We start from the raw sequence: 26090 nt of genomic DNA, 5'->3' as shown, positions 1-26090 counted from the left end.
TGAAACTTATCTACATTTCATCTTCATAAATATACAGCCTACACTGAACATACAAGCTTGGATTGTGACATACTGGCAACAGAAAGTGAAAGAACTGTAACTCCTCATGCCTCTTACTACAAAAAATGAAATGGAAATTAAGCCTATGAAAACGCATCTAAAAGTGTAGATATAGTTACGGCAAAAGGAGGTTTCCATACAAAGTGTTAATTTTGATAGGGCAGAATACATATTGAAATGTAACACCTTCTCACAATCAAAACTAGTAAAGAAGCACCATCTCTACAACAAAAAATGACCAAGTGATCTAGAAAAGTTGACCTTCCTGATTTTGATATTTAAATAAAATAAAAGTTGCTTCATTAAAAGCAGCCTTACAAATAAATCCATCAAAGTTAGTAGCTTACAGTAGTTTTGATTAGTCCATGTACTCACATCTACCTGTTCGTAGCCTTTTCAGAAGTGGTGCCCCAGGTCTGACATGCTTTTCCGAAAAAAACTTGCTTTATTTAGCATCAAATCTTATGGCCTTTTTGGCGTTAGGTAGAACCCCCCCCCCATGTTGTACACAACTACTAAGATATTGCTCCATTCTTATTCATTGTTATAATTGCTTTTATTGCTTTGTTATGTTTTAAAAAATCATTCATAAACCACTCTAACAGCAAAGTACCCAATACCACAAATAAATTCAATGGGAAAATGTTATAAAGCCTGTCACCAAGAAGTGATATTTACTTAAGGAGACCAAGGCCTAAGAAGCAATGCAATATATGGGGTGGAGTAGCAGATGTGTCCCTTTTAACTCCATTGCATATCTACAGATACATGTGTCTCAGGGAAACCACGCAACGGCCAACAGTGATAACTCTCCAATTTACAAGATTCTTCCCTATAAGAAAGCTAAAAGGGGATAGGGTGGAGAAGAGATCATATGAATTATGCCACTGCTTCAACAGGGAGGTTCACTTTTTTAGGTGCTTGGGTGGGGGCACAATATAAATTGCATCACTTCCTGGATAAACCCCTAAGCTAGGCCTAGGTGAACTGTTATTTACAAGCCTGCTTTAAAGAGGTTGCCATGAAATCAAAGAACTTCAAACTTTTATTAATCAAAACGTCGTCAAATTTCGGCACCGTATACTACTGCTTGAAGCAAACACACTCCCCAAACATTTTTATTATTATTATTAGTTGTGGGAGCCCATGGGATATTGCATTCAGAGGTTTTGGGCAAAATCTCATCTCTTAGCCACATAGTGTTGTAGTGAGGGAGCTTGAGCTAAAAAACCACTTAGAGCTGCTCAGACTGAGGAGGACTGTGAATGCAAGAGTGCTGTGGATGATAATACATCATATTGCAGCCCAATTTAGATTTTTTTACAACGTAATGTGCCAGAACAATGCTAGTCAAAGTGCATACTGCCTCTCCCTTTAAAGGGGGGAAAGAGCAACTCTCTTTCCGAAGAGACACGACTGAAATCTCCTACCAATAAAAGATTTGGAGGTGGGTTTTTTCGTGGGGGGCGGGGGGGGCGGAATTCAACATAATGCGTCTTCCTAAAGATAAACAAAGCTTTCTTAATTCCCCAAGACGATCCCTTCTCCCCCACCCCGCTTCTGTAGAAAGCAAGGGAGGTCGTATTTGGGGGGGGGGGGCAAATCCTGACGGCCCCGAGCAGGAAAAGCTGCTTCTCTCTCCCCACCCCTATCATAGTAACCGACCCTCTTCTTCCCCCACCCTAAAGAGAGACGACAACAACATTTCCTCTCCTACCGGTCCTCGCTCCCAACTCTCCCCGCACCCAGCCAACCTCCCAAGTTCCAGAAGGGCCGGTGCGCCCTCACGGACCTCGGTGGGCCGGGTGGGGGAGGCGGCAAGTTCCCCACCCAGCAAGCCAGGCCCGTCTCGGGACCTCCCTCCTTTCCCACCCCTGGAACTTAACTTGTGGGAAGCGAAAGCACAGAGGCAGGCAGGCGGGCGGGCGGGCAGGCAGCGGCCGCGCAACAAGTTCCCGGCCGGGCCCCGACTAGACTCTCCCCTCCGGCCTCCTCCTCTTCCTCCCCGTTTCTACCCGCCGCCCTCCTTCCCTCCCTTTCCATCCCCCTCGCCGCCGCCGCCGCCGCCCGCGGCTCTCGCTCACCTCCGCCATGTTCGCCGCGCAGCTGGGGCGGGCCGAGCCAGGAGAGGGGAGTCACATCGCCGCCGCGGCGAAGAGAGGAGGAAACGGCACGGAAGGGCAGCAGCAGCAGCGGAGGAGGAGGAGGAGGCGACGGGTCACGGTCTCTGTGAGGCAGTAGTGGTGGGAAGGAGGAAGCGGGGAGCCACCAGGGGGAGGAAGAGGAGCCAACGTCACCGCGCAAACGAGGTGGGCGCGCCCGCGCCGCCGCCCCTCCTCCTTTCTCTCGGCGAGCGCGAGCGGCTCGGCGGAGTCACGAGACTCGAGCGCCCGCTCTCCCAGCCTCTTACCTCAGAGCGGGGCCTTGGGGCGGGGGAGACGTTGCCTCGCCTCCCAACCGTATAAACGGTTTCCTCTGGTCCCTCTGAGAAGGGGGGGGGGTGTCGCCGTGTTCATAACGCCTTTTCTCTCCCCCCGCCAGTTTGTTATTCACACATATTCACTCGCTGCTAGCCAAAGCAAGGGGCATGACGCAACTTCCCCGGGCTGACAGAAACTCAAAAGTGGACCCGCCAAAATGAAAAAAAAAACAACAACCCCGAGAAGCTCCTTGCGGTTCAAGCCGGCAACGGAGCTTAGCCAGTGAAAGCCGAAAGCTTGTGCTCCCCACACTGGTTTTATTTTCCTCCTTCCCCCTCCCTTTCGATAACGTTTACGTATTTCAAAGCGTACATTAAAAAAAAAAAAAATGTCGGCGGGACGAATTTCGTGTCAAGAAAATAGAAATGCATATGCATCCAATGACATGTTAAAGTCTGCCTCTCCTTCCCCCCCCCACCCCATGAGGGGCAAGGAGGGTATTAAAAGTGGAAGATACGTGAGAAGAGAGTGAACGCCTCCCCCGCCAGGACCCCATCAATACCTTCACGGCCATTGGTCTTTATAAAAAAGGGGGGGAAACGCGCAAAGGTCCGATCAGGGATCATTTGACATCACGTCTAGTTTCGTCCCGAGCATTTGCTCACCCAACTAGGGATAGCAGTTTTGGGGGTGGGGAGACAAGCTTTTCGTCGAAGACATGGCGGGAAAGGTTAAATTCTCCCCTCCTCCTAGCGCGCCACAGACCGACCCTGACGCGACCTCCCCACCTCTGCTTTTAATTTTTATAAAAAAAACCCAATACGTGAAGCCTCTCACGTATAGTGTAGTTTGGCCCTTTGCCTGAGGTGAACAGCAGTACTCATAAACTACGTGCGTGCGAGGGAGATGCAGAAACAGGAAGTTAGGCGATCTTGAGCTAACAAAACTAAGAAGCTATCGCCGCCTTGTTTCAGAAGACCTCTCCCCTCTTTTGAAATTAAAACCCTCTCCTAATCAGATTTCCCTACACTGAAGGAAATTTTACACCCCTTTGCTGCTTGTCGACATTTGGTTTTTTTAGAAAATACTGCTCCCTATGTGGAACCAAGGTTTAACCCGGTTTAAGTTTATAGGGATGAGTCTAGTAAAATCTGGTGCATTATGGGTAAAAACAGGATGCTGTTGAGATGACTTGATGTGCTGTGCTGTTGGTGGTGGTCAAAGTAGTAAACAAGAACAAAACAGACTGATTAGTAGTAGTAGCTGCCAGGTGCAGAGTGCAACCAGAAATTCCCTGGCGATCTAATTCTATGCATGCACACTTGGAAGCGAGTTCCGCCGATTTCTGCAGGACTTGCAGGGTACTAATGGGGCATAGGACTGGAGTTATGTGCTAGTGGCCCAATCATAGCATGCTTGCTTAGGTTCTGTACAAATTACTGGATTAAAACACAGCTAGGTCGTTCTTTTCCTCAATTCATATCTGAGGTTGGGGGGGGCACATCAAAAGTATTTCATAAGAAACAACAAAACAGGTATGGATTGTGGCTAACATTGTGTGTATACTGCTTTTCCAAACCACTGGTGCAAGCATACTGGATGTAAACAGGAATGCATATGCTGACTAAGAGTAAGTACCATTGAAATTACTGGGGTTCCTCCCAATTAAGATTATATAGTATTGCAGTTTTACAATGTCATTGTTTTGAATCCCTCATCTTTGTTAAGTATGTATGTAACACCAAAGAGATTTCAATAAACCTATGCAAGTGTGCCTCAGCTTTATAAAGATGAAATCAGAGGTGTCATTTTAACTGGCCTGGACATGTCTTCCTTACTGCGGAATTCATGAATTTCAAACTGCCTCAGTTGCAACGAAACATGTCTCTCCCATATTGGTCTAAACAGCCACAAGAGGAACTCTGACTTCAAGGCACACTCTTCCATTGTCTCCTGAGACAGACAGATGCCAACCATGAAACTATGCCAAAGAGAAATTTTGCTGGTATTGCAGGCAGATAAGCCACGGCAAATAGTTTGCGTCAGGAGGCCATTGCTTTTATTTAAATAATCTAATGAGCCTGAATTATCACATACATAAAGAGAATTAGAGTTTTATGGATTATAATTTATATGTCTAGATACAGGGCAGTAATTTAAGTGTTAAAGGCAATCACAACATTTTAGAATCCACAGAGAAATCAAGGAATAAAGTGAAATAAAGTCTCTCTTAAAATTGCTTCATGGGCTTTTAACTTTTATTAAACAAGCTCTAATTTATTTATTGTTCCCAGCTATTTGTTTCACAATTTGATTGTGTGTTACAGATTCTCATGCATCTTAATTATTTGCCTTCGTTATATACTGTTCACAAGTACATGCATTTAATTATATGCATCTAAGCCCTTGAATTCAGTGGATTCAAATGTGCTTAAGTGAGCTCTGGATTGTGTCACTTCTGCATCCTAGACCTCATGGGACAGAATTGTGAGTTTCCAGGAAATCCCTGTTTAGATTTTGAAACAGAAAACCAATTACATTTTGCCTACTCAGAGAAGTGCTTATTAACATTCTGTGTGTGCTCTTATTAGTCACATCCACACTACACATTTACAGAACACGGCTTTCCCCCAAATAATCCTGGGAACTGTAGTTTGTTAAGGTGCTGAGAATTGTAAATCTATGGGGAATAACCACAGTTCACAGGACTTTGGGGGTGGGGAGTTATGTACTTTAAACATAGGTGCGGAAATTGCAAATATTGTAAACAATAGTGGCTTTTCTAAAAAGAATCATAAAGGAGAAATTTGGGAGAGCCCATAGGAGAGGGAATATTTGCATCATTTATAGACCATTACCCCTTTCAGTTAAGCTATCAAACTAGGTTTAGCTTGCAAAATTGTGTCTCAGTTTAACACAATTACCATACTATCACAGTGCATGTTAGTACATATACAGTATAACATGCATTGTGATAAAATAATTATACATGAACATGCATTGTGTCTATAACACTGCAATGGTATTTCACATGGTGCACATGGTATTTCAAGTAAAAAAAGATAATATAAACAGTGTATTTAGTTTATGGGAAATACTTGGCTGCCTTTTCTTTTAACATTATATAATTGCAAGTTGGTTCTTTTCCCAAATCCTGACTAGTGCTGGTAACTACCAATCTGCACAAAACAAAATATGATGGAAATATTTTTTTAACAAAAATAATAGTTAGTTTCCCAAAAAAAGGTTAGTTTCCCTGCAGATGTTACATGTACAGAAATGTTACATATAAGTTTCTAATATGATCCAAATCCTTAGATGCATCACTTTAATCTGGTTTCCAGTTACAAAAGATACGTTTTCAAAAGTTGTCATTTCCTGTAGAATAAAATTGTGGTTAAAATGTCTCAAACAAGCTCTTTTCTGTTTATATTTGATTCTTGTGTGGAGTACAAATGCATTGCAAGCTACTGGAGTGTTAACCATTCTTTAAGAGCAGCTGTCTCTTTCAAATCCCACAGCACTGTAGACTTATTTTTTACATTCCCCTTACCATTAAATCTGCCTTTATTTCATGTAACAACTCAACAATTTTCAGAACATTTCAGAACTGATGGCAGGGTATGAAACACACTGCAGGGTCCTTGTTATCCAGAACAAGGTGCAACTGGCACACCAGCTAACATTACACTTCTGACCATGCCCACTATCTGACCATCTTCTAGGAGCACTCCCAAACCATCAACTTTGTTTTTCAGGGTGACCTCATTTAAGGCAGGCAGATCCAGAATCTAGCAGGTTGCTCAGCCTCCCACCAGAAGCAACTCCATCTTATCTGTATTGTGTTCTAGGGCTTGTCCACAGTGTAGCAAAACAAAGAACTTGCTTGTAACTGTTGTTACCTTATCTTTGCCTCTTTCAGTGCAGGGTTTTCAGTCCTCTGAAAGTTCAAAATGGCAAGGATAAAAAACAACAACTTGCCTTTAAAGGGGAGGGAAAGTCCAGGATCCCACTGGGATGGGGAGGATGTCACATGGATGCCCCTACATTAATAGAGAGACAGGAAGGTGCAAATCCATGTTTTGCTCCAGGGTGGACAAGTCCTCAGTTCACCCTTATCCAATCTCTTTCTGACTTCAAATAGGTAAGTACATTAAAAGGTAAAGGTACCCCTGCCCGTACGGGCCAGTCTTGCCAGACTCTAGGGTTGTGCGCTCATCTCACTCTATAGGCCGGGAGCCAGCGCTGTTCGCAGACACTTCCAGGTCACGTGGCCAGCGTGACAAGCTGCATCTGGCGAGCCAGCGCAGCACACGGAACGCCGTTTACCTTCCCGCTGGTATGCGGTCCCTATTTATATACTTGCACCCGAGGGTGCTTTCGAACTGCTAGGTTGGCAGGTGCCGGGACCGAACGACGGGAGCGCACCCCGCCGCGGGGATTTGAACCGCCGACCATTGATCGGCAAGTCCTAGGCGCTGAGGTTTTACCCACAGCGCCACCCACGTCCCTGGTAAGTACATTACCAAATTATTTATGAGGGAGAGAGTGCATTTCATTTGTTCATAGATGTCCAGTGGTATTTGTTGAGCACTATGAAATAATTTTTGTAGTCTATTAGCAGGGCTGGATCTCGACCAAACAGGGCCTTCCCTCCAATTGTTCAACTCGGAATAATATCTTTTTAGTGTTTGTAGCCAATTTCATTATTTTGACAAACAATTTTTATGCATGATATACCCCTGTCATGTAAGACAACAATAATTTGTATGGATCCAATCACTCATTCATGCATACACTGTTTGTTGAACAGGCACTGGTGTTCTAAATTTTTGCAGCGAATGCAAAAAAAACAAAACAAAACAAAAAAACACACACACACACAAAAAACAAACCAACCCAAAACACCCACATAACTATTAACTATGTTCACCACACACATCAATGCCGCCATCTTTACAAGTGCAGATGAATTCCTTGCATATTTGTAGCTGATTTAAGTTTATCAGAACTTGAACCATCCTGTGTGTTTCCTTCTGCATCCTTATATTATATGCTCAGCCTATAATTGTGTAATTGAACAAAATTATTACATAGGTATCCTACCAGCCTCCAGCGGTTTGTGCTCTAAAAGGCAACTCAGACTGCAGCCCTGTCTAAAGTTACTTTTAGTAAATATATATTCCTACAAAAGTGACTGAATTTTCTGTCTCACAGAAAGAATAGCATGAAACAGTCTTACCAAGGTATTTCATCAGATTCAAAACATAATAAATGATATGAAACTTAGGTCAAAACCATTCAAGGCAGACTGGAAAGGTAGAGAACCAATAAATTTTAATCATACATTTTTATGATGGTACTAGAAACAAATCTCATGCAAGATTCCCTCATTGCATTAAAAACAAACATTAATTTACACGCCCTTTCTCTCTCTTTCCTGAAACTTGTATAGATACAGTATCTACATTATATATGGGTTTCCTTGCTGACAATACGAGCCAAGCATCTGGAAATGTATGATGTAGCTCCATAAAACAATGTACTTTTAAGTGCAATCATATTTCTCCTTTCATGCACTTTGGTGACATTTAGTCATGCAATCGTAGTATCTTTATGGAGTACTGATCTTTTTGGATTTGCATATAAAACACTTTAACATGCAACTAAGAACACCTACTTCTACATAATGTGTCAAAAGCCAGGGCAAAGAGGTGTGTCTTCAGCATTCAAGGTGCCAGACACACCTGTATGGAGACAGTTCCACAACTTAGGCACTTCCACAGAGAATGCCCTCTCCTAGACCAACACCCGGAAACCTCTGAAGGCAGAGGGACTACTAAGAAAGTCCCATCAGCCAATCTTAGCATTTAAGAGGTTCTGAAGGGAATCACAGAAGTTGGCAAGGACCGCGAGGGTCATCTCACCCAACTCCCTGCAATGCAGGAATCTCAACTAAATCTGTCAGATATTTGTGGGCTTCAAACACTAACGTGACCACCTTGAAATGGGCATGGAAATGAACCAGCAAACTGTGCAGCTGTTTTAAAACAGGGGTTCTAACAGAGATCTAACAGAACTCAAGCCAGAGATCTGGCTGTTGCATTTTAAACTAACTGAAGCTTCTTCATCGTTTTCAAGGGTAACCCCGCATAGAGGACATTGAAATAATCCAAGCCTGGAAGCTACCAGAACATGGAGTGCAGTGGCCAAGTCCAAAAGACGTTGTAGCTGGTCAATCAGCTGCAGCTGAAAGAAGGCATTCCTAGCCATCAAGGATGCCTGAGCCTCCAGCAGCAGTGTTGGATCCAGGAGCACCCCTAAACTGCAGTCTTACTTGTTCCAGGGGAGTGTAACTGTATCCAGGGCAGGTCACTTCCCCACCTTCCAGACACATGAAACTTCTGCCTTTTCAGGATTATCATCATTTTAACTAGAGATACCAGAGATATCCTGAGAGATATAACTGGAGATACCCTGGTACTTTCTTCATGCAAAAACATGTGCTTCAATGTTAAGGTATGTCAAGTTTTTGATGCAATGGAAATCTAGCATTACTGAGGGAGAAATACTAGTAGATGGCATTGCATTGCATGGCAACTCAGGACTGCAGGAAAGAAGAATGGACAAGAGCAGGTCAAATTCACATGCAGAGTGGATTGTGCAATTTTTCCTTATATAAAGTGCAGCATTCACTGACCATGGGAATGAAGTTTCTTGAACTGAGCAGATTCAGTTCCAGAATCATCCCTGGCACTTGCAGCAGCAACAAGGGGGCAAGGAGGTGCAGTTAGTATTTCTCCACAAGGAGCAACAAGTCTCAGCTGCAGGCAAATGTAAGAGAGCCAATCTGTCTTTTGATCTAGCTTCTCTGTCTCACTAGCAGCCAATCACATGGCTGCATGCTCCAAAGGTAGCTGCCATGGTAACCATGTAAACAGTTTCTTGTTGAAGCAGCAGCTGTTAAGAGAAACAGGCGCTGCAGTGAATGTTTCTTTTTGGGGCTCAGATTTTAAACTGATATCCCAGTGGCCCAGGCACTGAGCTGGTCCTATTTTTTCAGAGCTCCCTACCCCAAGCCCTTCCCCACATTATCCTCTTCCATAGTGGTAATTGTGGTTGCTGCTTATTCTAGTGTTTCGTCCCACCAGAAGGCAGATACAACACTCAACCATGTCCAACACTACCGCAGGCAACCTGCTCAACAGGGGCAGGAAACAGAGCATCATCATCAATAAGTAAGTACCAATGGGTTACCACATCAAGTAGCAATGTCTAGGGAGAAAATGGGTTTGGGTTCACAGGAAAAGTACCAATAAATGTTAGTCATTTTGTGATGACATAACAGCTAGGCCTTTCTGCCTCGTGAATTTTGGGAATACTCATAAAAAATAAAGGTGCCTGAATCAAAGCGGAAAAAGAAAGAAAGAAAGAAAGAAAGAAAGAAAGAAAGAAAGAAAGAAAGAAAGAAAGAAAGACTTCACCAGAGAGACTGAGGCAGTAGTGTGAAGAGAGAAGGCACAGTAGCTATGTGTGTGATCCTTCCCACATAACTAGGCAGTGTTAGAAACTGGGATCAGTGGCGTAGCGTGGGGGTGCAGGGGGGGCCGGCCGCACATGGGGGAACATCTGGGGGGGGGCGCTCGCTGCCTCCGGAGTCGCCGAAGAGTCTCGGGCGCAGGCTGTAGCAGAGCCCCATGTCTCGTGGAACCGACGAGCTGTGCGCGCGTCCGGGCTGAAGGCGTCCGGCAGGCAGCGGATCTCAGCGGTCCCCGTGCGTCAGGGCTGCAGAGGGCGCGCCAGGCAGCCCCTCCTCACAGCCCCGCCGCTGCTCCTGCAGCTGCTGGGCCATGTTGCATTTTCCTCGCCTCTCTGCCCTCCTCCTCCAGGCAAGCGGCGTCGTTTGGGCGGCAGCGCCAGCGGCAACTTGCCTCAGATCACCTGACACGGACCCACCGCCGCCGCCATGGCTACCTTACCGTGATTACCCCAGCCCAGGCAGCAGCAAGAAGAACCTGGCAGCGGCAGCAGGTTAGGGGTTAGGGGCGCAAATTACTTGCCTTGCCCCGGGTTAGGGGGCGCAAATTACTTGCCTTGCCCCGGGTGCTGACAACCCACGCTACGTCGCTGACTGGGATAGAAAAGCTAGGAGCCAAACAGCTTCTGGGACCTGGGTTGTGGGTGCCAAAACAGAATGTCTGGTTGCCAATGGGGGGGGTTTACATTTTTTACTTATTTTGATAAGAGCACAAACTCATATGCAATTCACATAAGTGACACATGGTTAATATCATATTTTTAGAAGAAATTCTGAATACCTTCGGTTTTCAAAACACTCTAATCTTTATGATTAAACTCCTTGAGTGTCAGCCAGGTGCAAAAAATGACACCCAGACTTTTTGAGGTGTTCGCAAATGGAGACTTTTAGGTGCAAAATACACCTGGCGCCCTGCTAATTTTGAACCCTGTATCTAGGCTATTTATGCAGCACAAAAAAGAGGAAATGTAGCATATATAAAGGTAAAGGGACCCCTGGCCATTAGGTCCAGTCGTGGCCGACTCTGGGGTTGTGGCGCTCATCTCGCTTTATTGGCCAAGGGAGTTTCTGGGTCATGTGGCCAGCATGACGAAGCCGCTTCTGGCGAACCAGAGCAACGCACAGAAACACCCTTTACCTTCCATTTACCATTTACTGGATTCACAAGATATGATAGTATTGTGATAGTTAAAGGCTTGATCAGTTCGGCAGTCCTTCTGCAAGGATATTCATGGAAGGTGATAAACTCACACTTAAACTGAGTGTGTAAGCCTACGCAATGCCTGAGATTGAATCTCTTAATATTCTGTGGCAATTACTGAAAAGGATGAGAGCATTTACTGCAAAATGTTTTGTGAATTGTGAAATAAAATAAAATCTGCTAACAAAAACTGACAGAATGGTTCCATTTTGAAGCTACTGCTCTGGCACATAATCTCACTTCTTTTTTTATTAAACCAGGACCTCAAAAGACCAGAGCACAGTGAAGAAGTTAGCATCGTCCTCAGCTTCTGGTAGGAAAATGAGCTTCACCAGCACCATGCTTGCTAGCAGAGTTGGATCACTGGCTCGCAGGAGCATACTGATTTCTTCAGAAGGAAAGTCTTTCGAAAGGGGCTCCATAGCAAGTTGCAAACCTCATGTCCAGGTAATGGCATAACATAACAAAAGTAACACAGCTACATTTGATAAATAAATGGGTGATGCTGGCGATGCCAGGCGTTTGCTGCACAACCTTTGTGTGTTGAGATCAATCTTATAACGAAGGCTAGCTATTTTCTGAGTAGAGACTTGTGGAAAAATGTGAAGGATACTGTTGATACTGTTTCCAGTAATAAACCATCAAGCAAAGTGTTTTGCTATATAATGTAAGAGTAATGATGTCTACATATTGTGCTTTGCAGTTGATCATATGGACCATGGGTTGTAACCAGCTACCCAAGAGAGTAGGCTTACTGAAATCAATGGACATGACTTATCTCCATTTATTTCAACAGCTCTACTCTTGAGTATGACTTATTTCAAGACAACCCTATGTTTCCAGGTCATTGACCTGTTGTGTGAGTACTGGTCTGCTATCCGAGTACTCAGTCTCCCATATGCCAGTGAAGCATGTTTCTTCTCCATGACGCATCATGACTCTGAGCTAAAGAGCTCATTACACATATCAGTTGAGTACATACATGTGTTCGCATGAAAGTGTGATGGCATGAGGACTCTTCACAGGCCCACATACTCAGTCTATTATCAAATAATACACAGTCAATCCTATTAAAGTAAATCCATAAAAAAATTGCCAATAGCCTGGAAAGACTACTTGCAAAAATACCACTACAATTCAAATTACAAGAAAGCAACAATATACTCTATCAATAAAATCAGGTTTTAAATTTCCATATTAAAAAACAACACCATCCCCTTCTGACCATATGCAAAGAACCGGTGGAATGAAAATGCCTTAATCCACTTTATGAAAATCATCAAGGAGAGTTTGCTGCAGACATCTAGAAGTTGGTTACAGGAAAAGAGTGTCAGAGGCTCCTGAATACCTGAATGTCATATTACATTCCACCAGACTTAGTCTCATACAAATGTGAATAGGAGGGAGCTTTAGGCTGCAATACCATAGCCATTTACCTCTGTGACAGTTAATTCTGAACAGAAAAGGATAAGATGAGATGTTAGGCTGCAGTTTTGTGCACACTTACCTGGGAGAAAATCCAGCTGAGCTCAATGCGACTTTCTATTGAATAGACATGCAAAATGATTTGTTCTGTTAGTTTCAATAAATTAGCTTCAAATCTATTGGTTTTAGCTGTGATGAGAACAAAAACCGGCTCATACATAATTTTTTTGGGGTCTTGTAACTTTGTTGTATCCACAGGTTTTTGATGACCTAGGAAAAGATGTGACTCCCTGTCCACTCTACCAACCTGAGCCAAGTGTTGCCGGACCCACCCCTGGGCCCATGCACAGACCAAGCAAAATCTTATCAACCCAAGATTTCGCTGGGGCAGTGCCAACAGAATTCTTGTCATCCCTCTCTCTGCAACAGGCATCTGGGACAAGTATTAGCTTAGCAGGCCCATTCTCCAGGTATGACATGGCATCCCAAACCTGTTTGGGCTCCAACAGCAATACATAATATTCAGAAGTGGGTAGAAAAGGGATTTGGTGTTTTCTTACTGCCTTTTTTGTTGCAAATTTAGTTGTATTGGGTGGGTAAAAGGGCAAAGGTCTTTATAGGCCTGTCTAATGCACCTGTGGGCTGTTTCTCCGATTCCAGTTGTATGAGCAGAAGTTGTGGATGTTAACAGGCTGCAAATTCTGAAGCCAACACCGGCAGCTTTGCAATAATGTGGGATGGATTGTTCTTGCCACAGGGGCTTTGCACCATGAACTTTTGCACGAAAGGGCGTCTCCTTTAAAATGATGACTAGTCAGATTTAGATATGATTATGAAAACTGCAGTTCAAGCAGGATCCATCCATTTTTCTGTTTCATTATCATGCAGTTGAAGGATGATTGATTGAGTGTATCACCCTCCTTCTCCTAACATATCAACCTTCTCTTGTGGCAGGCCTATTCATTCAGAAGTTCCAGAATTAACTTCTTTTTAACCAGGAATCATAGGCATGTCAAGTAAACTGGCAGATATTCGTGGAGTCACAAGGATGAGACAGTGCTCATTCCTAATCAGTGTCCAATCAGTTCCACGGCTGTGACATTTTCCTTCGGTACAGGCATGCCTCATTTTATTGCTCCTTACAAGGACATGGGTGCAGCTGCAGGCAGCCCAGACCCTTCATGGGGAAGGAAACTCCACTGCTGCCCCTGCCCTTTTTCTGGCACTGGGAGTGGAGCTGGCTAGGGCTGGGGCCGGGTTTTCCCCCTGTAGCTGAGGGACCTGGCTTAATAGGCTACTGGATAGTGTAAACATAACTTTTATATGCACTGCAAAACAAAACAAAAAAAGTGTGACTCGCTTTATTGCGGTGGTCTGGAATCGAACCCACAATATCTCTGAGGTATGCCTGTATTCATAGAGCATCCTGATTCACATACTCAAAGACCATCCTGAGTTATTTCCCTCCTGCGCTGGAGACACTGGCTCCATTCATTCATTCTTTCACACACACACACACACACACACACACACACACACACACACACCAGTTCCAAGTCTGTCATTAGCCCAGAGAGGGAAGTTCCTATTGTCCCTAACAGATGCTTCCTTACTGGGACAAATAGCTGAGGCTGGGATAGGGTATCAGTGGATATTTATTTTTTAAGTTGTGCATGTACTTAAATTGAGAGGTAGTACCATATGCCTTTTCTATGTCTGATGGGAGCTCAAACACTTCTGCAGCCTAGTGGTTCTTCATCCGAAATAAATACTCTGTGGCAATTCAACTGCTGTGGGATTTTATTGGTTGGCACCTCATATTCCTGTTATAAGTGCTTTGGCATTCTTTGTTATTTTACTTCCACTACTAACTTCCTCTTTCCCCCCACAAACTACAGAACTTATGGTAGTAGCAGTATTACAAAGTCTACTACTTCTACTGAATCATTGGCAGAAGAAATTATAGAACCTGGAACCAGACATGAAGCGCTTGCTAGTTTTATAGGTAGAGTAAACTTATACAAATGCAATACACTGGAATTTTCTCATGTGGTATCACATTTAGGATGTCACGTGACATTCCAAAATGCTCAAAGTCAGTAAATATTCAGGGCCAACCGCATGTTACGGGGATGCATGGCTGCTACTGACCCACATCTCTTCTGCTTTTGTCCCTAGTAACATCTGGTAAAAGAATGGTATATTGCCATTGCTTTTACTATTCTCTGTCCCTGCTCCATTTCATGGCTACTGCTTGCAGAGGGCAGGGGAATGCATGTGGCGATGTCACATTTCACTGAACAAAATTTACTGAAAGCATGGGAAAACGTGAGTTGGCAACACCTGTGCATCCTTTGCACCATATAGGTAGGCTCTACTGGGCCAACACGCTGTATCTTATAGTAGCATATCTTATAGTAAAAACAACCCTTGTATTGTTTACATATGATTTCTTAATTATTTAGCACAAAACATTACAAACCCGTCAACTGCCCCAGAAAGAAAACGGGACATCCTGTCTTTTCTTGAGAGACGACAGCGGCCCAAATGGCCAGTGATTTTGGGCTGCACTTTTGGGGGGCATGCCACCCCAATACATACATTTTGGGGCACAGCACAAGATCGCTGCCCTGAAAAAAACTGCTTTTTTTGGGGGGGGGGTGATCTCATGCAGGTCACACAACTCCCAGGAGAGTGCGGTCATGAAAAGATGGCATCCTGGTTTGGGGCCGCTTTGTATCAGAAGGTTTGACATTATTTAATTCATTCACATGGTTTTCTAATTTGGCAGATGTTCAGGTCAGGCGAGAGACAATGCCAGAGCCACTGACAAAGCGAGACCTGGAAAAGCGTGTGGATATTTTCCTTACGGAGACAGAAACAATTTGGTTATTTGACATGCCAACTGTCATGCTGTCGACAGAGTCTGAGGAAGCTGACTCTGTGAGGTAGGCACAATTTCTATGCAATGGGGCCCATCCATTGGGCCATGTAGCATTAGCTTTTCAATGAAAGTTACAGTGCAATCCTAACCATGCCTAAAGGTAAAGGGACCCCTGACCATTAGTTCCAGTCGTGGCCAACTCTGGGGTTGTGGCGCTCATCTCGCTTTATTGGCTGAGGGAGCCAGCGTACAGCTTCCAGGTCATGTGGCCAGCATGACTAAGCCGCTTCTGGCGAACCAGGGCAGCGCACGGAAACGCCGTTTACCTTCCCCGCGGAGTGGTACCTATTTATCTGCTTGCACTTTGAAGTGCTTTCGAACTGCTAGGTTGGCAGGGACTGAGCAACGGGAGCTCACCCCGTCGCGGGGATTCGAACCACCGACCTTCTGATCAGCAAGTCCTAGGCTCTGTGGTTTAACCCACAGTGCCAGTATGGGGAAGCTCAGTCCCAGGGCCTAATGTGCCCCTTTAAGCTTTCCTACCTGGCTCCCCGGACTCTTCCTAGTCACACCCCCCACACCCCCACTGAACCTGCTTTGCTTTCTCCTTGAGTGTTTTTGCCTTGCTGGAATATGCCCTTGAACTCTGTTAAGACAGCCTGCCTTCCTTAATGAAAGGGTAGAGCGGGGCATGTGAGTGTGGGTTGAAATGTGCCAAGTGTACAAAGGTGAAATTCACATTCATTGCTCTGTGTTTGCATCTGGCCCTGCCTACAACTATCACGTGGCCCCTGAAAGGTTGCTCAGAAGGGAATGTGGCCCCCAGGATGAAAACAGTTGTACCCCACCCCTGCCTTGCTGAATTGAATGGAGATTACTCCCAAATAAGTGGGATTAGGATTTCAGCCTTAAAATGACATCTCTCGAAGTATTATCCTCAAAGTATTCTCTTTACCATTGGATTTGGGCTTTTCTGTAAGTTAAAATAACACAGCATTGATTTAACAAAAACTCCAAGCACTAGACTAGAGAGGTTCTACCCCTTTCCTTTGGCAGCAATCCTAAACACAGTCCGCCCAACTATGAACAAATTCGTATTCACAAATCTGTTCATCACATTTACTTGGAAGTAAGCTATAACTATTAAAACCCTTGGTCATATTAACCTGCAGGAAAACAGCAGAAGGTCAAGGTTAGAGCTTGGATTACATTATTAACACAACTTTAATTTTCTGTGTTGGGAGGAGGCAATTCACATAACCTTTCTAAAGGCTACATAACTGCATTGCAGCATTTCAACAATCTGGTCAATAATCGTTTCTGAAGAATCTTGCAATCTATTGTAATGCCATTTAAGCACACTGTTCTACAACTACTTGTAAAAACCACACCATTACATGCTTATTTCTAAGAAAATTTATGTCCCTGAAGGGAAAACAAAACAAGGAGGAGTTGGAGTACACAGGTGTTGTTGTTGTTGTTAATATACATATATATGTTTTGTTTTTCAAAGAAAAAAGAATGTAGCTTATATGGAACTCTGTAAAAACAGAGCTGGCAATGACCGATATGTCAACAGAATGATGCAAACTATAGGCGGTGCACCAAAGACTAAGGAAATGCAATGTGACAAAATTATCATGGATGACAAAGGTAAATTACATTTTGAAAATGTTTTTGGAGCTCACTGAAAGAGGCATGGAGAAAGACCTGTAGACAAAACCAAAGCTTCTTTTATGTGGGAGCAAAGTCCAAGCATCATCTTTTCCATCTTTTCTCATGTAGGTAAATAAGAATGTATACGGCTCTTGGCCCAAACTTTTTTTCACGTAAGCTTCCATTCAGCAGGAAACATTCACATGGAACACCAAGATTTTGCTGCAGAACCCAAAGGAAAAATTAAGAAAACACTGTATTTCTAAAAATAATTCCATCTATCTACTTGCAACATCTTCTCATAAAATATCTGGATATCACTGTGGGCATAGGATTGCCACATTCCACCAGGGATAGAGCTTCTGCTTCTTTAAGATATCTAAAGAGGACCATCAACAGGCGGTACTTTTCCTGTCAGTCTAAAATGGTGGTTGGGCAACCTATATACAGTACTGCCGTCCCCATAGCATTTAAAGAAAACAGGGGTACTTTACCAGATGAAATAGGCTTGGTGTTTTCATGTGGATTTCCCCCTCATTGCCCCGTAAAAAGTGAGTGAACATAAAAATGGCAGATTATAGGGAGATGTACCTGTCCAGGCCTCAAAACTGATATAGTTTTCACTGGGAAAATGATGATCTGGCAGCACTAGTAACTCATACTCTTTAAGTGTGGTAGGGTATATGCAGGTGTAGATCCCTCTAGGGGACTATATTGCATTAAAATTTGAGAAGACCCTTTAGAAAGTTGGCAAACGTCTCAGATCACATTGTTTCAAATCTCCCAGAAAAATATGCAGCTGCAAACGCGAGACATTATGCACACGTAGAAAGGATTGCGCACCTTCCAACGGCACTCACCCCAGCTGATTACAACGAGCTCGTTCAATGAATCTTTGCCATTTGCTACTCCAAAGTATAACTACCCATTTAGTTGCAATCGTTTGTAACATAAAGCCATGCACATGCAGAACAAGGAGCTATCTAACAATGTCCTTTGTCTATAGAGATAATGGCCACTACCTGGGATTTGTATGATTCCTTTAATGCATTGGAAGCAGCTATCGCAGAAAAAAGTACCAGACCAGTAAGTGTGACCAGCAGTAAGTCAACTCTATACAGGGAACGCGACAGAGCCATATCTGTAGCTTCTATAGGGAGAGGTAAATTCATTATTTCTGCATCTTTGCTAGCCATGAAAAGTTTCAAATATTACGTATATGCCATGATAATAATAATAAAAAAGAAACAAATGATCATATACATGCAATTACACAGGAGAGTGCCTGTCTCCCTTGCAACTAGGTTAAGACCCTAGAGATTATTGATGCTGATTTGGGGATGGCAAAGTATAGTAGGAAGAGGACAATTCTGTTTTAACCTCAGTAACTTAATATGGAATCAAGTAACTCGCGGTTAATATTTCAGCCTTTTTGATTGTTTAAAAGGTAAAGGTAAAGGGACCCCTGAGCATTAGGTCCAATCGTGGCTGACTCTGGGGTTGCGGCGCACATCTCGCTTTATTGGCCGAGGGAGCCGGTGTACAGCTTCCAGGTCATGTGGCCAGCATGACTAAGCCGCTTCTGGCGAACCAGAGCAGTGCACGGAAACACCGTTTACCTTCCCACCGGAGCGGTACCTATTTATCTACTTGCACTTTGACGTGCTTTCGAACTGCTAGGTGGGCAGGAGCAGGGACCGAGCAACGGGAGCTCACCCCGTCGTGGGGATTCGAACCGCTGACCTTCTGATCGGCAAGTCCTAGGCTCTGTGGTTTAACCCACAGCGCCACCGAGAAACAAAACACATTGTACCTGAAACAAAAAAGGAAATAGGAATGGCATTTGGGAATGCAATTATCTGTATCAAGTTTTAGAGGAGTTCAGTGTTAGTAATTGGTTTATGAACTAGCTAAAATTCCTGCTGCTTAAAGTGAATCTCACAAAATCTGATTTATTTGGGGGCATACAACAAATAGGTCTGTTAGCGCTGTTGCTGTTTGTTATGCTGATTAAACTCTTGGTAAAGTGCAGCAAGAGCTGTTGAAAATACAAATTGGGTTAAAGTAGGATAAGTAATGTTTAAGATTAATTTATATGCAGATGATGACTTCTATTTAAAATAAAGTTCTATTTATAAATGAGATCTTTTATGAGTTTAATTGAATTGCTTTAATATTTGGTCATTTATCCAACTATAAAGTAAACCTAGTCAAATTGGAATGGATGTGATTTAATATGGAAAAGGAAATTAAAACAAGATAGCATAAACAAGCTGGGTTAATTCTATGGAGAGAAATACCAATAAGAGATCCATGTATTTGGAGTACTTCTCAGTTGGAAGAACTAGGACAATTTAGGCTGCAATCTATCTCTGAACAGATGTGGGTGGGATTCCATAGGCAATCATGCATTGTTAAATATTCTTCAGTAATGACACTATGGGGAAAGTACAGTATTTTTAAGTTTAACATTGTGAGATCATTTATATCCCCAAAATCTTGAATGTACAGTATCCCATTTCCTGTTAACTCTTATTTGAATCTAAGTAACCCCAATGACCTTTTGGTGGAATACACACACACACACACACACACACACACACAAGGATTGGGGCTGAGCATACCACTCTTCATCAAATATTACAGATTAGTTCACAAAATTCAAAGCAAAATACAATCGCATAGTAGTCAATATAAAACAGTAGTAAAAAAGCAGCTGAATACTGCTTTTAATACATGTTTGCTGTCAGTTTTTAACTCTAGATAACAGGAGACCTAAAAGCAGTCTGGGTAATACTGAAAGCAAATTATGAAGTTTCTTTTCCCATAATTCCTTCTGGGGGGAAATTAGATTATGCTGCTAAATGACATCTGTCTCTTTCTTTCCTCAGAAAGCACTACAAGTTCTATCATTGACTTGGAAAGTGTAATTCTTTCCCGGATTCATGAAGAGATAGAAGACCACTCAGAAGCTATACTGAAATCTGAAAAATTTAATCAAGATTTGTTTTATATGGAGAGGGTCCTAATGGAGAATATTTTCCAGCCCAAACTAGCAGCTTATCGGCAGCTTCCTGTCCTCCTAGGTATATTTTTCTTCAGACATTTTAATCTTGGTCTGATAAACTTCCTTGCAAAAGTAACTGCAAGTATTTCTTAGTTTAAATGAGACTGTTGCGACTTTCTCTAACTCAGCTAATGAATGGTTTTTTATCTTGGAACCACCCTTATTACCAACAGACTTTATTGAAATGGAAATGGATTTTCCATTGCTCCTGGAAACAAATTGTGTGATTTGTATAAAAACAAGCTTTTAAAACACTATTTAGAAGGCCCGGCCAACCCATGAGGCGAGGTGAAGCAGCTGCCTTGGGCAGCAGAAATGCCTGAGGCAGCGTCCCTGTGGGCATCCCACATGCCCCACTCACTCTGCATCATTGCCACCCTGTGAGGGAGACTATGCTAGGCAGGTAGTTCAGACACCAAGGTTGAGAAACTGCACATATTTAGAGTATTATTATTATTTTGCTTGTTTATCAGGGCTGGCAGCTTTGGGGGGGGGGCCTAGTATTTAGCTGCAAAATTCAGAACTGAAATGTTGCAGTTAAAGCGAGGGGGAGGCTGCTTTTCTGGATTTTGGCATGTTTATGTTCCTTTAAAGGTTCTGTGAATGACATTATACATTTGTATCTTGTTTTTCTGCCCCAGGAGCTCACCTCATTTGTGCACCTCAGTTGTGCACCTCATTCTCCCCTCCCTGCTTTAATCTTTGCAACAGCCCTGTGAGGTAGGCTAGGATAAGTTAATATAGTTATTTCCAACAGATTGTGGTGGCAGGGGTGGGGGGGGGAATACAGCGCCCCCAATCCACAAGCGGTGAGCAGGGACAAAGAAATCTTGCTGGCCTCTGTGCTTCCTCCTCATAATTTTCTTTCTAAGGAGCTCCCATTCTATCAGGTTGTCCCTTCTCCGCCTGAGACTGCTGCTAGGAAACTTGAGCTTGTCTGGTTTAGCAAGACTTGCTTCTCCTTTCTTTGAAACCACAGGAGGTGGTGACTTGGAGGAGCTTGGAAGGCACACAGTGCCCCCTCTGGGCACAACTGAACCTTGCCACTTAGTCATTTAACGTTCTTCCTTCCTTGACTCTGCAGTGAGGGAGGGAAACAGCACTGACCTGGATCTTAAAACAAGTGAGCACAAGTGAAGCCTCCTGGAAGCCACCTTGCCTCCCCAAAAGACCCTCGATAGAGAATCAGGTTACAGACACCGTTAACCCAGAAATATTGCTTCAGGTTAAGAACTTTGCTTCAGGATGAGAACAGAAATTGTGCTCTGGTGGCGCGGCAGCAGCAGGAGGCCCCATTAGCTAAAGTGGTGCTTCAGGTTAAGAACAGTTTCAGGTTAAGTATGGACCTCTGGAACGAATTAAGTACTTAACCAGAGGTACCACTGTATCCTTTAGCAACTAGGCTACTGCAGTTATGCACTCTGCCCTCCCGTGGATACGCTCCATCGTTGGTTGGGACGAGAAACCATAAGATCAGGACAGTCACAGCAATACTCAAAATCTTTGATTCCAAATCTGTGTTTGTCCTTAAAGATAGCTAAAGGTAAAGGGACCCCTGACCATTAGGTCCAGTTACGGACGACTCTGGGGCTGCGGCGCTCATCTCACTCTATAGGCCGAGGGAGCAGAACAACACACGGAAACGCCGTTTACCTTCCCGCCGGAGCAGTACCTATTTATGTACATGCACTTTGATGTGCTTTCAAACTGCTAGGTGGGCAGGAGCTGGGACCGAGCAACGGGAGCTTACCCCGTTGCAGGGATTCGAACCACCGACCTTCTGATCGGCAAGCTCTAGGCTCTGTGGTTTATACCACAGCGCCACCAGCATCCCTTGTCCTTAAAGATAGCCGGTGATAACCGTAATTGTGCGGTTCTGAAAGTCAACCCTGTTCAAAGAACAGAAATCTTCATATCGATTTACACATATATTTGTGTAGATTTCAACTACACAATTTTTTTATTTTTTTAAAAACCCAATATAATAGTAAGTCATGGATCATTTTGGGCTGGAATCCTAAAACCAATCACGAAGTGCTAAATTCCATTGGGGCAAAATTTTGGGCCACATGTATTTAAGTAGCAACAAAATGGTAATCTGGCAGTCTATAGAGTGCAGGAAATTACGCAGAAGCACCTACCATCTGATCACAACCATGTCTTGTGGAAATTCAGTCTCCTCTGGTTACAGTCACAGATCAGTCAGTCAGAGTGTGGTCATTTTCCCCCCATCATTACCAGCATACTATGGAAAGTTCTGTCCTAAGCATTCTAGCTTTATGAGGGGAGGCAAATTTGGCTTTGATCATGCTAAGGGAGGAAAGAGATAAGCCTTCATTCCCTCCACACCACTGATGGGGGCAAGCTTGGAGGCTTCTGCTCCTCCCACACACCTGTGGGCTCATCACCAGTGAAATCATAAGAGGGGCACCAGGATTTTCATACATCCCAGCTGGCACAGACAAAACTCTTCCTCCTACCTACATTACTTAGCAAACATGGAGGACAACAAAACAGGTAGTGGCGTTCATATCAGAAGGAACAGAGAACGTCCCATATGTGGAGCAGGCATTGTGGCAGATACAGAGCTACTGGTTTAAACTGATTATTGGCCTGTTCTAGTATAGCTATTTCTATTTGGGGATGGAAGGACAGCAACGTTTTCTGTGTTTACATGTGTTCCTAGAGCCGACTGTCCAATCTGAACATAGCCTTTCTATATTTGAAGAGGAATCCATAGAGGAGGAGGAGGAGGAGGAGGAGGAGGATGTGCTCTCAGTTAGGTCATCACTTCTGTTAGACTTTAGTTCAGGACGAGAGGAAATCCTACCACCTTATATAGAAGGCTTGTGGACCTATGCATGTGATTTGATGAGAGGAAACAATGTGAGCTGCCTAGCTTGGAACAAAGTGAATCCTGTAAGTGACCTCTAAACACTTGGGAAAAATGCGAAAAAATGTTCTTTGCACTGTCAAAATTAAGTAACACTTTAGGAGTAGAATTTCTAAGCTTGTCAAAGCTGCATTTGCAAAGAGACTCTATTATTATTATTATTATTATTATTATTATTATTATTATTATTATTATTATTATTATTATTGGAATTAATATACCACAGAAGAAAAGGCTGGCTTGTGTTTAGCCTGTCCCTCAAGATCATCTCCTGCGTTTCTCTGTCATGCATTTATTGGGAATGCTTGCCCACATTTGGCGAGTGACCAGTCTTTTGTTTGTTTGAAAGATGGGCTTTTCATTTTTCTCACAAAAGGTAGCCTACTTGCAAACATGCTGTTGGCCGGACCTTCCTGATCACAGCAGTTTAAACTGTTCTGTGGTAGCTTCATGACATCACAGTAGCTTAACTAATCACTGCCAGTTTTCAGCAGCATCAAATCCTTTAGCACTTAACAATATACGTACACTTGGACAGCAATAATGATAGCGGCAATAGATAGGTGAATGGAAGAAGGAGCCAGCTGTTAAAGGTCGCAGCAGGGGGCAGAAACACTGACCGGATCCTATGAGCTGTGAACAGTCTTGCTGCTACTGACGCTGCTCTGGATCCATAATGAGCAGCTTTTCACTCCAAATTAAATAGAGCCTCAAAGGCCATACACATAGCCATCTCAATGGTTGCTGTGGCTTGGTAGTGTAATCATGTGTTGTTGGTTTTTAGGATCTACTGGCTGTTGGTTATGGACAGTTTCGTTTTAAAGAGCAGAAGAAAGGCTTGGCTTGCTGCTGGTCACTGAAGAACCCAACGGTAACACAATACTTGGGCTGTTCCTCTTGATTTTGGTCAATTTGATATTATTTACTGATAAGATACAACAGCGATGTAGCAGCAAAGTTCTTTTTTACCCTTCCTTAGGCCCACGAGGCCTTCAGCTTTGCTTCCCCGTTAATACCACAAATAGCTCATTTATACCCTATCCTTATCTTAAGATATAAAGCAATCTTATAATCTAAGCTTACTTGTATGTAAGATCCCCTGAGTTGACTTCCTCCCAACATACAGTATGCATAAGCATCACTAAGCCATATTATAAATGCTATAGTAAAGAAAACATGCCAACCTTGAACCATATATTACAAAAAAGTAATCAGAAATGTAAAATCTCCATTTGTACCTGCTGATTACAACAGATGGATAAAGTTCCATTTTGTTTTATTTTAATTTATGTTATTTAACAGGAATTATATATCATTTAATCATCAAAACCTATAAGCAGTTTACTTAAAATGCATTTTTGTGGCATTCTTCCCTTCCTTTTCTGAATAATGTAAGGTATCTTTAGTGTTCAATAACTGAATTTCAGAATTTTAAAGTATCTTATTTCTTATCAGTTGCTAGCAATTATGGGATGAATTCAGTGTCCCACTCTTCTTATTGTTCTGTCAGCAGAAGCATTTCCACTTGCCAGATGAACTGACAACCTTCCTCTGCAAACTGTTCTGAGGGTACTCCCAACTCTCCAGAGTGGATTAGGGGGAGACAGCAGGGCTCATGGGGTCAGGAGAGGGCAGAAAGCCCCATTGTGCTGGCTTCTGCTAGTGCACTGGGTTAGTTGAATCCAGTCCAATATTTTTTTCTTTTTTAAACAAAATTCTAATCTACATGCGAAGAAGATACACTCAGCAACATTGAAGGTGTTTCAGAAATGCACCTTAAAAGGAAGCAAAATTTAATCACAGCCAATCAGATCCTCCCTCCTGAATTTTAAATAATTTCTGGGGTCCCTGATTGTTTATAAAGTGTGAATGCTCTCTTAGTTAATACAGATTTGATTTTCCAGTGGCCAGAGCGTGTCTATCAATCTCATCATGGAGTAACTGCATTGGATTTCTCTCTAGCCAATCCAAACCTCTTAGCAGTTGGATTGTACAATGGGACAATTGCAGTCTACAATGTCCAGACCCATCATACAACTTCAGTTTTAGATACCAGGTAAGTCTTGTGAAGGCACCTCCACACATTGTTCATTACATTGCAAAGTATATCGTTTGTCTGGATCTAAACACACACACATCTCCAAATCCCACCTCTGTTTGGCTTTGACTATTCTGAAAAACTGGAGGATTAATTGGTTATACTGTATTACACTCTCCCCACCTCTATGACGAGTTTCAGGCATATTTTCATTACCTGCATGTGTTGCTTCCTATATGTACTTGCATTCCCACCTCCAACTCCTGCAATCAGACATACTTGGAAGTCCAGAGAGGCCCAGTTCACTTCCAACTTTTGAGGCGCCTAGCCAGAATATTAAAAGGCGCACACATAAAACAAACATAATAAGGCACACAAATAAGAGTGACACCCTTGTCCCACCCCTCTGATTGACCCTGCCTGCAATACCACTTTTCCCTTTTATTACTGTGTTGAGTTTAATTGTATGCAGCCCAAAGCTGAGTTTGGTATTAATCTCTTGTTTCAGCGAATCTTACGATAAACACTTGGGCCCTGTGTGGCAGCTGAGGTGGGTTGAGCAGGACAGGGGAATAACAGGAGAGGACAAAGGGGAGATACTAGTCTCCATATCAGCAGACGGCAGAGTGACTAAGTGGTTTGTTCGGAAAGGATTAAGCTGCAATGGTAAGCGTTGTCACCTTACTCCAAACATTCTGGAATTACTTAAATGGGGTGTGTGTGTGTGTGGGTTCCCCTAACCTTTCTTATGTTCTTGTCTTTTTAATATTATTGCCAGATACTTTGGCTGCTACATGTTGAAAGGTGGGATAAAATAATAACAATTCAGTAAGTAATTAAGTTAGGGAATAATAAAGACACTCCAGGTTATACAGCACAGAGAATTACACATAAGGGCTGTGATGCCAT

The 26090-nt window shown here is 43.2% G+C and overlaps 2 protein-coding genes across 7 annotated transcripts in view; one reads left to right on the top strand and one right to left on the bottom strand.

Moving 5' to 3' along the window:
• The window catches only part of MIER1 (MIER1 transcriptional regulator), a 42800-nt gene extending 38434 nt beyond the window's left edge, over positions 1-4366 (bottom strand). Inside the window, exon 1 of one of the 3 annotated variants that reach the window (XM_081867232.1) lies at positions 3043-4366. In XM_081867232.1, the coding sequence (XP_081723358.1) occupies positions 3043-3054 (12 nt within the window). In that variant the 5' untranslated portion in view covers positions 3055-4366. Of the gene's footprint in view, positions 1-2144; positions 2407-3042 lie in introns of those variants that run through there. The other 2 variants (XM_081867230.1, XM_081867231.1) reach the window with 2 other exon arrangements.
• Positions 4367-5741: 1375 nt separating this feature from the next.
• The window catches only part of DNAI4 (dynein axonemal intermediate chain 4), a 25490-nt gene continuing 5141 nt past the window's right edge, over positions 5742-26090 (top strand). The window contains exons 1-13 of one of the 4 annotated variants that reach the window (XM_081867173.1): positions 5742-6624; positions 9632-9718; positions 11479-11665; positions 12902-13113; positions 14542-14648; positions 15435-15591; positions 17041-17180; positions 18190-18345; positions 20075-20269; positions 22937-23169; positions 23928-24014; positions 25048-25199; positions 25690-25847. In XM_081867173.1, coding sequence (XP_081723299.1) covers positions 9654-9718; positions 11479-11665; positions 12902-13113; positions 14542-14648; positions 15435-15591; positions 17041-17180; positions 18190-18345; positions 20075-20269; positions 22937-23169; positions 23928-24014; positions 25048-25199; positions 25690-25847 — 1849 coding nt within the window. In that variant the 5' untranslated portion in view covers positions 5742-6624; positions 9632-9653. Of the gene's footprint in view, positions 6625-7380; positions 9000-9172; positions 9317-9631; positions 9719-11478; positions 11666-12901; positions 13114-14541; positions 14649-15434; positions 15592-17040; positions 17181-18189; positions 18346-20074; positions 20270-22936; positions 23170-23927; positions 24015-25047; positions 25200-25689; positions 25848-26090 lie in introns of those variants that run through there. The other 3 variants (XR_014157784.1, XM_081867172.1, XM_081867174.1) reach the window with 3 other exon arrangements.

This window comes from Podarcis erhardii, assembly GCF_964252035.2.
Source record: "Podarcis erhardii genome assembly, chromosome: 6".
Lineage (NCBI taxonomy): Eukaryota > Metazoa > Chordata > Lepidosauria > Squamata > Lacertidae > Podarcis > Podarcis erhardii.
The sequence above is the reverse complement of the archived record's forward strand: the minus strand, read 5'-3'. Positions and strand labels throughout refer to the sequence as shown.